This window comes from Frieseomelitta varia, unplaced genomic scaffold (assembly GCF_011392965.1).
Source record: "Frieseomelitta varia isolate USP_RPSP 00005682 unplaced genomic scaffold, Fvar_1.2 scaffold_418, whole genome shotgun sequence".
Classification (NCBI taxonomy): Eukaryota; Metazoa; Arthropoda; class Insecta; order Hymenoptera; family Apidae; genus Frieseomelitta; species Frieseomelitta varia.
In genome coordinates this window covers 401,806-419,343 of record NW_025110166.1, presented here as the reverse complement: position 1 = coordinate 419,343, position 17,538 = coordinate 401,806, and the positions used below count along the sequence as shown (strand labels likewise).

The 17,538-nt window shown below is 22.5% G+C and overlaps 2 protein-coding genes across 7 annotated transcripts in view; both read left to right on the top strand.

The window, feature by feature from the left end:
• Window positions 1-8,189, top strand: part of LOC122531825 (extracellular matrix protein 2) — a 32,123-nt gene extending 23,934 nt beyond the window's left edge. For 2 of the 6 annotated variants that reach the window (XM_043660057.1, XM_043660058.1), the window contains exons 2-10: window positions 835-930; window positions 2,422-2,799; window positions 3,088-3,365; window positions 3,653-4,236; window positions 4,530-4,872; window positions 5,405-5,770; window positions 5,907-6,080; window positions 6,372-6,588; window positions 6,892-8,189. In XM_043660057.1, the coding sequence (XP_043515992.1) occupies window positions 910-930; window positions 2,422-2,799; window positions 3,088-3,365; window positions 3,653-4,236; window positions 4,530-4,872; window positions 5,405-5,770; window positions 5,907-6,080; window positions 6,372-6,588; window positions 6,892-7,302 (2,772 nt within the window). In that variant the 5' untranslated portion in view covers window positions 835-909 and the 3' untranslated portion in view covers window positions 7,303-8,189. Of the gene's footprint in view, window positions 1-815; window positions 935-2,421; window positions 2,800-3,087; window positions 3,366-3,652; window positions 4,237-4,529; window positions 4,873-5,404; window positions 5,771-5,906; window positions 6,081-6,371; window positions 6,589-6,891 lie in introns of those variants that run through there. The other 4 variants (XM_043660062.1, XM_043660059.1, XM_043660060.1 and 1 more) reach the window with 4 other exon arrangements.
• Window positions 8,190-9,691: 1,502 nt separating this feature from the next.
• LOC122531829 (probable hydroxyacid-oxoacid transhydrogenase, mitochondrial) lies at window positions 9,692-14,234 on the top strand. The gene is made up of 8 exons (XM_043660067.1): window positions 9,692-9,852; window positions 10,460-10,568; window positions 10,953-11,216; window positions 11,525-11,757; window positions 12,008-12,238; window positions 12,511-12,673; window positions 13,120-13,401; window positions 14,016-14,234. Exons 1-8 carry the CDS (start codon window positions 9,794-9,796, stop codon window positions 14,097-14,099), a joined length of 1,425 nt encoding a protein of 474 aa, XP_043516002.1. The 5' UTR covers window positions 9,692-9,793; the 3' UTR covers window positions 14,100-14,234.
• The last annotated feature ends 3,304 nt before the right edge of the window (window positions 14,235-17,538 follow it).

Below are 17,538 nucleotides of genomic sequence, written 5' to 3'. Positions count from 1 at the left end.
TCATTAACGAATCGTGTATTTCCTAATAAGTTAAATGTACAATTTTTTTAAGTCTATAAAATAATATTAAATATTGCTTTTATTCATTGAATTTATTAATTTAAATATATATATAATTAACTGAAATATACATTTTGAATATACAATTAAAATTCTTATAATACTGTTCTAGTTCTAACGGGTTTTTATATATTTTATGTATTTATGGGAAATTGGAAGTTGCAAGAATGCATACAATGCATAGAATATGTAAAATATCTAAAATACCTAAAGTAGAATATTTATTATAATGTACAGTGTTCTGCATTTTAGCGTTCAAACATTGTCAAACATTACAGCGTAGCTAAAAATAAGACTGAAATATCATATAGCAAATAATCCATAAAAGTTATACATACGTGTATAGATGAAACATGTGTAGATATACGCTGTATAGTAGATGAAACAAATTAGTTCAATTTTTTCATTTATATTTATAATAAATCTTTCAGAGTATTCGAACATATTTGAACGATGTGTACATACGATTGAAATTTATAATAGAAACAGCAAGTGATTCAAGTTCGAAGTACAAGATCAAGAGAGAAGCTTCTCTTGACTCACTTACTGGAATGTATTTTCTTTTTTGGTGTAAATGCTTCCTTTAAAACCGGTTATAGTTACTCGAGCTTAACTGTGAAACATTCTAGCTAAGAAAAACGTCTACAAAATATTTTTAATTAATGTTTAAAGAGTGTTGTCATTTTTTTTTTTTTTTTTTTAGAAAAACTGGCCAATTTTAAAATTGCTTATTGTTAAATTCAATTCAATTCAAAGATATCTCTGTTTTAACAGATGCAGGCTTAAGGCATTGTAATCTTTATGGAGGCAGATAGCAGTCATTCCAGGAATTCTTGAGAAGCATTGTGTATGAATGAAATAAAGAGAAAGGCTGGTATTCTTTTATTATTATTACTATTATATACATATTTTTATTATTATGTATATTATTACTATTATTTTATTTTTAATATTTGCATTGATATATAATTATTCTATAATATGCAAAGATATTACAATATTTGTTTTATATATATATAATTTTTATATTTATTTTATATATATATAATTTTTATTTTATATATATATATTTTTTTTAATACTACTGCCATGTTGTTTTTGTAGAATTTGCAATACATCTTATGTGTTTACTTTTCAATTTTACAATTAAATTGAAACGAAATTTTTCGTTTCTAAAAATATAACATAGGATTCTTTCTTTCAATATTGTTAATGTCTTCACATCTACATATTAACGAGATGTGTCCTTATATTACTATTGCTATTGATCCTATAAACGACATTGCGAAATATTGTGAAATCTATAACATGCATTGAGAATATTAATCAAATTCATCAAAATGATAGAACAATTTCATTAGAAAACCACGAAATAATTTCATAATTTTAAACAAATTTTATTTTTTTCTTTATTTTAATGAATTAATACTCAAATATCATCAATCGTACAGATATCATAATCCTCTTTTCGTATTGCAGCTTTTATTAAGGCACGTAGGTATCCAGAAATATTCTTGAAATTCTTGAGTTGAGAAATAAAATAGAATAAAAGGGAAGTGGAGGAGGAGAAGAGAAAATGAAAGCAATGAAAATAATTATAGGGTTACTACGTAACTACAATGGAAAAAGATAATATTGTACATAAATATGTAATTTAATATTGATTATTACATAATCATAAGTTTTTAAAACATTCTGTAAAACAAATTGAAAAAATGAAGTTATTAAATGAGAATCTAGAACTGTATGTGAAACATTTTCTACAAATATTCATTTTTATATCTGAAATATCCAAAACAACTCCTATACATACAAAATATATTATTAATATAAAATTATATTTAAAATTTTAAATTATCTAAGAATGAATTGTAGTAATATGCGTTATCGCTAAATTAATATTAATTAATTAATTTTGTAATTTATGTTTGATTTATGTTAAACTTGTCAATGATAGGTAGAAAATTAAGGACAAATATATTGAAAAGCATATGACATCTTCAAAAAAGTAAAATTTGTTAAAAATTTCGAAATATGTTGTCTTAAAAATCACAAATACTTTTGAATATATTATTCCTAAAATTATACATTCTCACTCGAGAATTTGCATATCAAAATTTCAAAAGAAATAACGAATGCTTTTAATGAATAAATATTTCACTCATAGCATTATCTTTTAGTATTAAAAAAGTTTCAATTAATTATATTCAGTTCAAAATAGTATAATGTAGGAAGAATTTGTTTTCGTTCAAAAAGTAAATGATCTTCCAAATTTTTAAATAGAAATACAAGTATATATAATGATCATAATTCAAAATTTATATAATTAAATAAAAATGGTTTTTTTTTCTCTTTTTGTAGGTTTTTAAAATGAAGACTCTAACTGCTTTGCTACTTACGATACTCGTAACTGGAGTGGTTTGTCGAATTGATACTTCGTCTGATAATATTGAAGCATCAACTACACACGTATCATTGAGAATTAAGTCACACGTGAACAATTTAGATGGTTCTGCAGAATCGAAAAAACCTTTACTTAAGGTGAATGGTACATCAAGGAAAGAGTCTTATTCCATCGCTACATCAACTGGACAAACGAAAGATGAAACGTCTTCTACTGAGAATGAAAGGGTAAAATTAAAAAAAGATGATTTAAAGCTTTTAAAACCCTTCCTTGGTCCTAAGGATATGCTTATGCAAGAAATTCGTACTTTAAACGAAGAAGCTTCTAATTCTAAGGTGATTTGTAAATTTTTGTGTATAACTGACAATGATTGAAATGATAACCAATTTTATAGACATATAATACACACATACACACATATATATTACACATGTTTTATAATAGAATCTCTAATATTCGAATTAATAGGCAGACAAAAGTATTCGATTAATGAAATTTTCTGATAATAGAACAATCTTTTTTTTTTTTATATTACATTTTGAGTAAAAATTTAAAAAATTGTTAATTTAGACCGCCATTTAAATTAAATTATTACTTAAATTTTAAAATGGAAATATTTGCAGGCGCAATATGCACAAATAGTTAACAACGAATCCATATCAAGGATAACTAGTGATAACACAACAGAGAAAAATGCTATAACGAAATTAGTTGAAGATGAAGACGAACCTTACGAAGATGATTCAAGCGAGGAAGAAGAAAATGAGAATGAAGATGAATACGACGATGAAGACGATGACGACGAATACGATGAAGAGCCCGAAGATGATGAACAAGTTATGACACAATGTCCTGATTATTGCAAATGTGCCGGGGAGTATGCAGCTGCAGCAACTGCAACGTACGCATATAATATAGTTTAATTATTTCTTTTGTACAATAGATAAACGCAATATTGATAAGTAGACTTATTATAGTATGCAATAATAGTTCTTTTTCGAAAAATATTATTTTATACAAATTTATTACAGTTAAAATTCAGTAAATTCTTAAGGGATTTATAATATCATAAATGCAATTATTAGTTTAATAATTTATTATAAATTGCAAGCGCGTAATTTCTAAATAATAAAAATTCAAATATCAATTAGGATGTGTATACTAAAAATCTTTTCTTTCTGTACTTAGGTGCACTAAACTTGTGGAACATCAATTTTTTGATAGGGGTATTGTACATTTGCGCATAGAAAATGCTGGTCAAATTCGTCTCGGCCCTCATGCATTTCAGTCACGTGGATTTCAGCAATTGGAATCTATTGTGATTACTGACACAAGGATAGTCGAATTAAATCAAACTGCGTTTGATGGAATACCGTATTTGTTTTCTATAAATTTAACACGTAACGATCTTCAAGATATTCATCGGAACACTTTCCAAAGCATCAGACAATTGTCATTACTTGCTATCTCTGGAAATCCGTTGAAACATACACAAGATTTGAAATTGACAAAACATGGTCTGTTTGATGCTCCATCAGTAACAGAATTTGATTTTTCCTATAATGGTTTAATGAAACTGAAACGTACAGCATTTTTAAAAATGAAAAGTCTAACTTATGTTAATTTAAAAGGCAACAAGTTAAAGGAAATTGATAGCACAACTTTCAAAATGTTGGAATCACTTGTGGAAGTGAATCTTTCGGACAATTTATTGAATGAAATTCCTATTGATCTTTTTTCTAATAATGGGGTTCAAACGCTTCATATTGCTGGTAAGATTAATGTAGTTAATCGTACTAATTTGTATATTTAGTTGATGCAATCGTTCTTGCAAATCGTGAGAAAATTGTTTACTAGCGTCATATTAAATAATAATAAAAAAGTTTATTTATAAAATCAATATATTAATTGTGAAAGGAAAAAAACAAGAGTTTTTTTGTTTCAGTATAATATTCATGATTAATATCTGTAATCATCAACAATAATTATTAGAAATTAATATTGACATTTAATGACTAATTAATTGATTTATATTGATAATTATATATGTATATTTATTTTTTAGGAAATAATTTAACAAGCTTGAGTACTATACAAACAACTAAATTAAAATTATTAGATGCTTCTAATAATAAAATCAGGATTATAGCGAAAGATGATCTTTCTGGTGTACCCTCATTGGATCAATTGATAATTAATTCGAATGGCCTCAAAAGAATTCATCAACATGCCTTTGCCAATCTTGATAAACTTAATTCTCTTGATATTAGTAATAATAAACTAACTTCTCTAACAGAACATCATTTAAGAGCTAATTCAAGGCTACAAGTTTTATTAATGAATGACAATCCTGAATTGAAAACTTTACCAATATTTAAAACATTTGGACTTGAGTATGATACATTCAAGTAAGATAATTTTTTCAAATATTCTGTTATATATAATGATAATTCTCTTCATAACTTTAGTAATGCATTCACACATCCATTTATTACTAAAGCTATGTATGTATATGTATATATATGTAATTTTCAAACAGAAATTTAATTTCTTTATTAAAATAATTTTATTATATAATTATATATAATTATTGATATAATTATATACAAATCTTTATAGAATCTGTAGAAACTACTACAAATTTTCATTTAAAGATCTTAAATCGAGTTATTAAACATTCTAAACAAGAGATTATATTCAATTCATTTGAAATTTCATTACCTTAAGATCTCTTCTATTTTCGTCTTATTTAAACATTGTTATCGTTAGTGGTAAAATTCTTTAATTATTATTTCATGTAATTTTTAAAGAAACTTTTATCTTCAACTATATCCGGAATTTTATTGTCATGCAACATATATATATATACATACATACATATAATTAAATTGATATTGACTTTGTATAAAATTGCATTTATAATTAAATATATTCTTACAGCGTATATCGATTTGAATGCTCTAACTGTGGCTTGTATTTCCTCGAGAAAGAAACTTTCAATGCCATGCCAGCAATAACGCGGTTAAATTTATCTAGAAATCGTTTAACTGGTCTTCCAAACGGACTTCTGAGTCGTCTCTCATCTTTACGAGTTCTTGATCTTTCTGATAATATAATTAGTACGTTAGAAAATAACATGTTCAGTGGTGCCACTAGTTTAACGAAACTCAGTCTTGCTGGTAATCCTTTGACAACATTACAAGTAACACCTTTCCTGGAGGCTACCGATCTTACTAAACTCGACGTAAGCAGATGCGCTTTAGAGAGAGTTTGGTCCGAAGCTAGAGTTCAGCTGATTAGTTTACGGTACATATATTTTTGTTGTAAAAAAAATTTGTTTTTATATTTATATTTGCAAAATATTAAAATATTTTTTTTATTGCGAGATATTTAAGCGTGTTATCGATTATTATTTAAAAATCCCTATTAATATTATTTTTAGATCCCTGTCAGTTCGGCAAAATCTCCTTCGTCGAATTACTGTGGAAGAACTAAAAGCAACGCCGAAACTTGTTAGTTTGGATTTATCACACAATCCTATTGATTGTGATCTTGAATTTAATGATGCTGTACAATGGCTTACTGATCATGGTGTAACACCAATTGAAACGTCAAAGTATTTATCATGTTTATATATAATTCACTGTAGACTCCGAAAAAACTAGAATTTTTTCTAGAAATTCTTAATGATTGATTCCTTTTTTATTTCAGTAATAAAAAAAATAGCTTTCTTCATTTAAGTAAAACTTTATTTTTATTAATATAAAATATTGGTGTTAAAATTGTAGACAAATTTTGAACTATTACTTTTCTTTCTATTACTGTCAATAGAAAGAAAAAACTTTAAATATAAAATATTAAAAGTGTATAAATTAAATTAAATATATGCGTTTTTTGAAATTTACAGATATATAAGCAATTATGGTAACGGTGACAACTATCAAGATTCTGAAGGTATTAGCCAATGGACAGATTTGGCAAAAATTGTTTGTGAAGGCGTTAGTACTGGACCACGACCAAGACCAGTTCCTCATAAAGAAAAGAAATTGAAAATTTTCGTTGGAGGATTCGACACATCAGAAGATTCAGATCCTCTATTTAGAAGTAATGTTGAAAGTGATGAAGTATGTATAAATTTTATAATAATTTTCATTATCACAAGTTTAATAACTTTTTCAGTTTAAAATACATTTAGTATTTAATCAAAATTAATAATAAACTAATAATAAATAAAAAAATATCTTTTTTCCAAAAGTCGAAATCAAATATAATTAATATTTTGAAATTTTACTAATGTAATTTGTAAAATATAAGAATCTAATATTATGTGAGAAATATTATGTGAGAATCTAATATTATGTGAGAAATTTTATCAATAATAATTATTTCATCAAACATGAATAATGAAATGTTTTTTTTTGTATTAGGAATTATTTAAACTGCAAAACTTTGATCATGGAATGAAATCGAATGAAGAATCTGATAAAGCGTGGACAACTCAAGATGAAGAATACGAAGATTTTGTTGCTTCTGAAAACATGGAATATCATCCCTGGTATACTAGTGCACTTTGGCCTGTAGTTATCGTAATTATTATAATTGCAATGATTCTTTTACTAACGGTGCATATTGCAATTCATTTGGCGAAACGACGAGGTCAAGGACCTGTTATTAGGCCACCCATGATACTTCGACAAGGTTTAATTGATAACAAAAATTGCGGTTTAGTCTATAAACCGCTTCAAGAAGAAATTGCTACGCCGCATGTTCCAAAACGAGGAAGCTTTTATTCTAGTAGTACATTCCATTATGATAAAATCGTGCCAGAAAGCGTTTAAGTTCATTATTAATTACAACTAAATAATGAGTTACTTAACAATCAACATAATTCAATTTAACCAGATATTAAAGAAGGTAAAAAGATGTTTAAAAAAATATTTTCAATATCGATACACAATTTAATAACACATCGGAAAAACGTGCGGTATGTAAAAATATTATATTTCTAATAGTAAAAATAAAGAAAATATATAAACTTTTACATTTAATATTATAAAATATTCATAAATAATGATAAATGTACGGGAGAATATTTTTTATATATAATTAAGATAATCTAAAAAGCATATTTTTTAGAATATCTATTTCTGTATTTTTAAGATTTTGATTTATGATACTTAATAACGTTTTAAGAAAATTTATGCATTTTTACGAAACTTTTACTTGCATAAATAATTTGTATTTCTTTCAATTCAGTTAAGCACGATTTTACAAAATAATATATTAATAATTCAACTAAATGTACATTTAATTAATATTGCATAATTAATATACTTTTATTGGTTATTACTGATAATTGTAAAATTGCAACTTTAGATAAATAAATGTATTGTAAAAAACAAGTTGAAACAAGAAAAAATAAAAAGTTTAAAAAATAGGATTTTAAAACGTAACGAATATAATTTTATATTTTAAATAATATTGTTCAGTTACAGTAATATATAAAAACTATAAGATTCATAATTCTTTGTTACGGTGATGGTAACAGCATCACTTGTAATAATTGTTTAAGCCATAAATAGTTAAGTATTTTCTACTAAGTACTACACGTAGTACTAAGTTAATGTTTCGTAGTATAAGTAGTACATTATGTGCTACATATTACACTACGTATTGTAAATAATGTATAACGTTTTAATAAAATTTTGATCATAGTAAAAGACAATGATAAATTTTTTTATTTTTAACACTTACTTTCTGACCAAAAAAAAAGATAATTTTCTTTATTTATAAAACTTCATAATTTATATGTATATATACGATAACAATGATATGATAAATTTCATATCCTAGTATATTATAAAATAAAAATATTGCAAAAAATTGATAAATTAATATTATTACTATTACCAGATATTGACAGTAGAATTTCTCTTATATGAATTTGGTAAAGAAATTTTATATATATATACGTAACATGTATACATAATATACATATTATGATAATACAATAATATAATTAGAGTTTATATTATATCATTGTAATTCTCTACATCAATGACTTTTCATTTATATAATAGGAATTCAAGTTTCAATAAATGGATGCAATTAGTAAAATTCATTTAATGGCGTATTGATTAAAATAGAGGTTATATAGTTCCGATAAATAAGGATTATATAAACAAAATATTATTGTATCTGGAATTTTGATTATCTGTTATTTTATGATTATAAACATACATTCGAGCCAAATGATTTATTACGTTTGTATATTTAAATTTTTTTTTCTCTCAGTATTACGTTGTCCTCTGTTAAAAAAAAAGATAGTAAATACGTACACAAAAATATTTTGGACAAAAAAATTTCGTCATACTTTGATTTATTTTAACTGCGCTAATAAATCAAAATTCTGCTTTGTGTAATTTTCTATGTTATACATAAATAGTAATTATTTATTAATAATTGTTTAATATTGATTCATTTGTAATGTTTCAATTGCAGTTCAATAAATTTTTATAGAAACTTCTTGTAACAAATGGAGATATTTTTAAATTAGATTTTTAAATAAGATTTAAATAGAAATTATGTCAAATATTGAATTAATTTTTGGAATAATACAAAGTCAAATATTGTACTGAATGAAAAAATATTTTTATCATTATGATTAAGGATGAAAATATTTTCCTTATTAGTATTGAAAAATTCTTATTAAAATCAATATATAATATGTATATACTTCTTTACATGTTACATATTTAATTATAATATTTAAATAAAATTCAATTAAACAATATTGTAAAAAAGAAATAAAATTTTGAGCTAAAACAATACAAAACTTGTAAATATATTTAGATTTCAAATATGTTACATATACATACAATAAAATTTCAAACACTTTCATGTTTGACCTCACTTATCAACAATGTCATTTATAATGTCTCAATCAACTTGTTATCCATTTATGCATATTTATCCAAATATTAATTATCCATATATATAATTTTACTAATATTAGAAATAATTTTAAGGTATAATTTCTTATATAATATAATATAATATAAAATAATTAATATAATTCTAATAAAATATAATATAAAACTTAAATTTTGTATTAAAAAATACTACACTAATGATATAAATGGTAGTATATGTAGATACGGCACTGACTGTTATCTACATAGATAAAATCATGTCAACATGCAGTAGTTAAATACAACAGAATCATGTCATTCCGTTCAAAATAGTCCAAGAGATCGAAGAACATTTGAATCAGTGTTTTTTTTTTAAATTTTTATATTATTTTACAATTATATATTATACTACGAAAAAATGGAAAAAATTCCCAAAAAACGTATTTTAGATTTATTGCAAGTTATATCCTTACAGTCGTGAGTATATATATATGAAATATGTGCTTATTTCGTACAAGCATGTTATATGTACATAGAGGTATATATACATTTAATCTATATACAAGTGATATAATAAGACATTTTTTTATTTAATGACAGCAATATTTATGCAATATATTAAAGGATACATGATATTTTGTTAATTCCAAAATATTTTAATGTTTATCAATTTCAAAATATTCTATATGTTATATATTTGTATGATATTGTTCTGATAAAAATGTAAGGAAATTTATATTCAAAATTTTAAACAACTGTATATATTTATATTTTAGACATTAAATTTATTTATGTATATTTATTATTGTATATATACAATAAATTTAAAATTGTATTATATATAATAAATTTAATTAACTTAATATGTGACTATATGTCTTTAAAATTATATTAAATATTTATATCAATATTTAATTAAGAAATTAATTGTTGTAAATGTATTAAAATATTAAAATTTTCAGTAAATTTTATAATCAATAATTTGTTTTTTCACAAATACTTTTGTTGTATATATTAAATAATTGTATAGTATTTAACTTCATTTTATAATTCTTTTTCATTAATCAGTATAAATTATTTATAGATGTAAATGCCCAGCTCATGGAAATCCAGGAGGTACAACTTTACATGAATTAAGGAAAGCTCGTAGTACAGTAGCTAATGCTGTTCCAGCAAAAGAATATGCATTTGAGGTATTTTCAACATTTGGTAACAAATAATCTAACATTGAAGTTAAATTTGTTATTAATTATAAAATACATACCAGATTGTAATTAATATACGTAAAGAACATCTTTAAAACTATCATATTTGTTATCATATAAAATTTTTGACAAAACACAACTTATTTAATTGCTTTAAATAATCTTTATTATGTTTCTATGTTATAGTGCTTATATATTATGACATTATGATTTGTGACAATATGGCTTATATATTGTGACAAATTATTTTTATTTATTTAAAAGCATAAAAAATAACTCTAAAATTAAGTTTCTAAGAATAAAATTTTTTTTTTGTCATTGATTAAATCTTATTTTTATTAATTTAATTTTAATAAATATAAATAATTATAGATGGCTTGTTCTACAATACGATATGGTATTGGTGTTACAAAAGAATTGGGTATGGATATGCAAAATTTTGGTTCAAAAAATGTGTGTTTAATGACAGATTCTAACTTAATAAATTTACCACCTATTAAAACTGCTATGGACAGCCTTACTAAGTATGGAATTCAAACTACAGTTTATGATAAAGTACGTGTAGAGCCTACAGAAGAAAGTCTGAAAGATGCTATTGAATTTGCTAAACGTGGACAATTTGATGCTTTTATAGCGGTAAGAGACAAACATATATGTAAATATTATTTAAAAATTATCATTTCCATTTTTCTAAAAAATATATTTAGAACATATTTTTATATTCTTCAACTAGCAAACAAAAATTCTAAATTCTAATATTCTAAGAAATAAAAAAAGAAGATAAAGAAGATAATTATTCTTATTGCATTAAAGAAAGTATTAAAGAGATATTAAAGATAATTAAAGTTCTTAAGATCAATTACAAGATATATATAATATATAACAAATAAATGAAGTGTATATATATATTTATTTATTTGTTTGTTATAAATTTAATTCATTAGGTAGGAGGTGGTTCTGTAATGGACACTTGTAAGGCAGCAAATCTTTATAGTTGTGATTCACATGCAGAATTTTTAGATTATGTAAATGAACCTATTGGTAAAGGAAAACCAATCACAATTCCATTAAAACCATTAATAGCAGTACCAACTACATCTGGTACTGGTTCAGAAACAACTGGCGTTTCTATCTTTGATTATAAATCACTTAAAACTAAAACTGGAATTGCTAATAGGTACATTATTATTTATAATTTTACATAGAAAAAAGTAATAGTATATAAATAATAATATTCTAACAATATAATTATAATATAATTAATATAATAATGTTCTAGCAATATAATTATTATCTAATTACTAATAACTTACATTTTATATGTATGTATGTATGTTATATATTATTAAGTATTATTTATAATTTTTATTACTGTTTATTTCATAGTTATTAGCAATTGTTTATTTTGAAAATTTTAATTATAACAGAGCTCTGAGACCTACCTTAGGTCTTGTTGATCCAAATCATACATTATGTATGCCAGAAAGGGTCTGTGCTTTTTCTGGTTTTGATGTGCTGTGTCATGCCCTTGAATCTTTTACTGCAATACCATATACAGAAAGAGATTGTCCTCCAAATCCAATTCTTAGACCAGCCTATCAAGGAAGCAATGCTATTAGTGATGTGTGGGCAAAATATGCTCTTCAAATAATGCGCAAGTATATAATCATTTTTTTTAAATAATTAACCTAACCACAATATTAGAGAATGTTCAAGTGTTATTTAATATTTAGTATTTTTAACGTAATTTACATTTATATAATTTACTTTATTTTTCAGTTTTTTAAAAGAGAGAGATCAGTTATTTACACTTTCTGTACACTTTTATTTATATTTTTATTATTTTTAAATATAAAATTAAATTAATAGTAAAATAAGAATTGCATGAAATTGAAAAGTGTAATGTTTTTACTTATTTTTTTTTACACAGATATTTTAAAAGAGCAGTATATAATCAAGATGATCTTGAAGCCAGAAGTAACATGCATCTTGCAAGTACTATGGCAGGTGTTGGATTTGGTAATGCTGGAGTTCACCTTTGCCATGCACTGTCTTATGCTATTAGTGGAAATGTGCGAAGTTTTCAAGCAGAGGTATAGTAGAATGATAAATTAAAAGTTTAATAGTAGATTATTAATATTATTATTAGCTTATAATTAGTATTTAAATAATTTTAAAAAGTAAGTATATTTTATTTTTCTTATAAAAAAATAAAATAGAGAATATAAATACTCTATTAGACAGTTTATTATGTGTTTTATTTTTACAATATAGCAAATACTTCTATTAACAAAAAAATATGAAATTATATAAGAACTAAAAAAAATATTCATTAACAAAATTAGAATAATTAGTATTTTAGTGACATCAAAATTATATTTTAATATGCTGTATAAACAGTAAATAATTATTCTGACCAAATTATATTTTTAATTATATTTTTTGTATATATATTACACAAAATTAATTACATTTATCTAAATATTTCTGATTAAATTATATTATTTATAAATTAATATTACTATATTATTTATTGTAGGGTTATGGCAAGAATCATGCTTTAATACCACACGGTCTTTCAGTTGTTGTATCAGCACCTGCTATATTTTCTTTTCTTGGACGGGCGTGTCCAGAAAGACATTTAGAAGCCGCTGAATTACTTGGTACTGATATTAGCCGAGCTAAAAAGAGTGATGCCGGTCAAATATTAGCAGACACTGTAAGAGAATATATGCAAATGATGAAAATTGAAAATGGTTTAGCCGAATTAGGATTCAAAACTGAAGATATACCTACGTTAGTTAAGGGCACTTTACCACAAGTAAGATCCGTTATTATGATTACAATGGATGCATTTTTTGATGCATGAATATATCAGAACAATTAAATATATAAATATATAAACTCATAAAAAGTTATATTCTTTAAATGATTCATTTGTCAGAACACGCTTATACAAAACCATGATCTTTGATTCTTTTCTATAAGACATTTGTTGCCATTAAATAAAATAATATATAACTATATTAATATAGTTATGTTATATATTATAGTTATATAGTATAATATAGTTATAATTTATATAATAGTTATATATTACTCTATTTAGTAGCATATAGTTATGGTGTAATTATGTTTTAAAATAATTTTATTTAATTTTAAGATTATCTTCTATTCAAAAAATATATTGGGATATAGAGAAAAGTTAAATGAATAGTGATTTATTTATAATAGTGATTTATTAGTCACTATACATGAATTATGCCAATTAAGTAAATTTATTATATTTTTAAAATTCCATATATATATAACAAATTTACAATTGTCACAATAATATAATAATTCTTTTTGTATGATCATACAATGTTTTTTACATACATTTTAAAAATTATACATTATCTTTCTTATTACTAATTTATTCTTACATTATTTCAGCATCGTATTACAAAATTAGCACCACGAGAACAGTCAAAAGAAGATCTAGCACAATTATTTGAAAATTCATTTACAGTTTACTAAAAGAAAAATGTATCTTAATATTGTATTTTCTTAAAAATAGTAGATAAGCTATTTTTTTTATTTTTTCTACATGAAACTTTATATACACCTACAATCTATTAAATAAAAATTACAATAAATATTATTTCATGAAAATATATAATAATATAAACAATATAATTATTAATCTAAACTAATAAAACTATGAATAAAATTAAACATGTAATTTATATTATTTACCGTTTCATCAGAAAATCCTTAATAGAGCATTCATCATTATATTTAATAATGATGAAAAGGATTCCTGACTTATATCCTATATAATTACGAACAAATTCTTATTTTTATATTAAGAGTGTACATAATCTAATAATTTTCCTTTGACAAAATACAAAATTGAACTTTCTACACTAAATATATTACATGTTATTAATATTATTACCTATTATTATCTATTAATGTAAAACTTTTAAGAAATTAGAAATTAGCTACAGACTAATATTCATCCAAAGCAGTCAAATTCTATTCTATAAATTTATTTAGTTTAATAAATCTTTATGTCGCAAACTGTATATAATTCGTTCTACTTACAATTACCATTGAAAAATATAAGACAAATAGTATAACATAATTTCATCGATTTAATCAATATTACAATACTTTAAAAACACAAATGTAATAATATATCAAACTTCTTTTTACTTTTTAATATTAGCAGTTAATATTTAACTTCTGATTATTTTAAGAAATATTGATCTTAAAATTTATTGATATCATTTTCTTTTTAATATAAAAAAACATGAATATATGCAAAATATGTAAATTAATATTAATCATTAAAATAAATAAATATCATTTATAATATACAAAATTGTCTTCTTACCAATTTATATTAAAATGATATTTTTAATTTTTAATGATCTTAATTTATATTTGAAAGCATATATTATAAGTTTTTTTATATTAAAGAAACAGGTGCTAATAATCAATTTACTTCATAACTTAATTTTTGTAACTCCATTCTATAATGCAAATAAAATTGGAACATTTTCTTTATTATATTTTCTTCCTTTTGTTGTTCTGTATCGTAACACAGTTTCATTTTCCATGTCCAAAATTTGTCGTACAGTATCATGTTGAATCTCACAAAATTAAATTGTTTGTTGAAAAAATTTGCTTTCTATGATAAGTATTAATAAATTAAAATATCTTTTTAAATTTAATATCCATTTTTGAATCAAAATTTTTGGAATCGTTCTGAAAATTTACAATTTTTCTTATACAGTCCCGATTAATTTTTGTTATATTTTGTATATAGTAGAATTTTTACATTAACCCATTAAGAATCAAACAGTATCAATTCAAAAATTGTAAGATTTATGTAGAAGATATGATAACTCAATAATAAAATAAGCAAATCCTTGGAATTTCTCTTACAATCACAATATGAAAAAATAGGAGTTTTATAATGTAAATTGATTGAAATAGAATTGCAAATAAAATGTTAACGTTAATGCAATATTAGTTCTTAATGAGTTAATATAATTCAAAATTATAAATGAGTTAATATAATTCAAAGTTGTAATTAGTTACCTTTATTAGAAAGATATTTATCTTTCATTTTTTTTTTATAATTTCCTTTAATTAATGTTCATGTTTAATTATATTATTAAAATATGTCATTCTTTTTATTGTAGATTATAAATTATTCATCTCTTCTTCTTTTCAAGCTATATAAAGTTTTAAAAATATTTCGTAATTTTTAAATTCTTTTTAATAACTTTTTTTTAATAATAATTCTTATAATATTGAAAATATCATATCTTTAATAAGTTTACCTACCGTCGAACCTCCTTAAGTGTAAATCCCGTCTTCGTGTAAATATTCATTTTGGTATTTCATAATATGAACCGACTTCCTTGACTGCGGATATAACACTATTCATCCAGGAACATTTCAGGATTAATGAGTAATAATATTGATATTTGCCTTTCATTATCAAGCTAGTTCGTACTTATGGTTTCGTACATACTGGTTGTAGCAAATATATGCAAAAAATAATAATAATATCTACAACATACGAAGAAGAAAGATAAAATTATACTTTAAACTATTCTGAAATACATACAAATATATTTCGGAATAATTTATTTTACTTGGTTTTAATTATTAAACAATTATAGTTATAAATAAATTGTATTATAAGTTATAATAGTTCTATCTTAAACAGCAAAATGGATATGAAATTGAATATAACACATAATATGTATCTATAACTGGAATATATATATATACGTTCACATAAACAAAACAGAAAAGATTTATTTATTAATTTAATACTTTTATTATTGATCATTTTAATCTATAAATTAATGAACTTAATTAATATTAATTAATGAATATAATATGATAGTATAGCTGATCGTTTTTAATCTTAATCTATCTTTAATGAATATTACAAAATTTAAAATTATTATATAACAAATATTAAAAATAAATTTTTAAAATAAAATAATTACCTAAATCATTTTTGTGGCAAACTATCTAAATTAATTTTTATTTAATTATTTTTGTTTCAAAATAACGAAATCATTTAATTAGTCTATTACATATTTCGAAATTATATATTACTGTCCTACTATTTTTATATCTTAAAATTATATTACTTTAATTTTATTAATTTTATTTAAAGTAATCACTATTTATTTTAAAGTCACTAAGATAAAAAAATATTTAAATTATTTGAAATTACTTCAAAATGATGTACATATCTCATGCAATGTTTCGTTTTTATTAAGAAAATTATAATAAGCATATGTAAATTCTTAAAAATTAAGAACTTTATACAATGATATTTTAAAATTTATTAGATACGCTTGAGATTTTATTTTATTTATCAAATAATTTTAAACTTTTTGGCACTTTTTCATTATATGTATTTTTCATTAACGTAATAATAATATTATATGCACAATATGATATACATTGTATAAAATATAATTATATAATATAATATAATTTAATATAATTTAATATAATTATGTAATATAATATAATTTAATATAATTTAATATAATTATATAATATAATATAATTTAATATAATTATATAGTATATATATTATAATTATTTACTATTATATAATTGAAATAACATAACATTATATTATTTTATTATAATTTATATTATCAGTGCATATTATAAATGTATATATAGTTGCTTATAAAAATATTCGAACACAAAATTTTTGATTTTATCGATGTTTAAATAGCTATAATTATATTATATTACTATTGCAAACAAATTCTAATAGATAGCTATGTTTAATATATTACTATTTTGTAACCAAATTCGTACTATTGACTTTTTGACATTTCTTGGAATTAAAATAACTACAATGTTTATGTAGTATATAACATTCTAAGCTGATATTAGATAATAACATTATTATTGTGAAGTT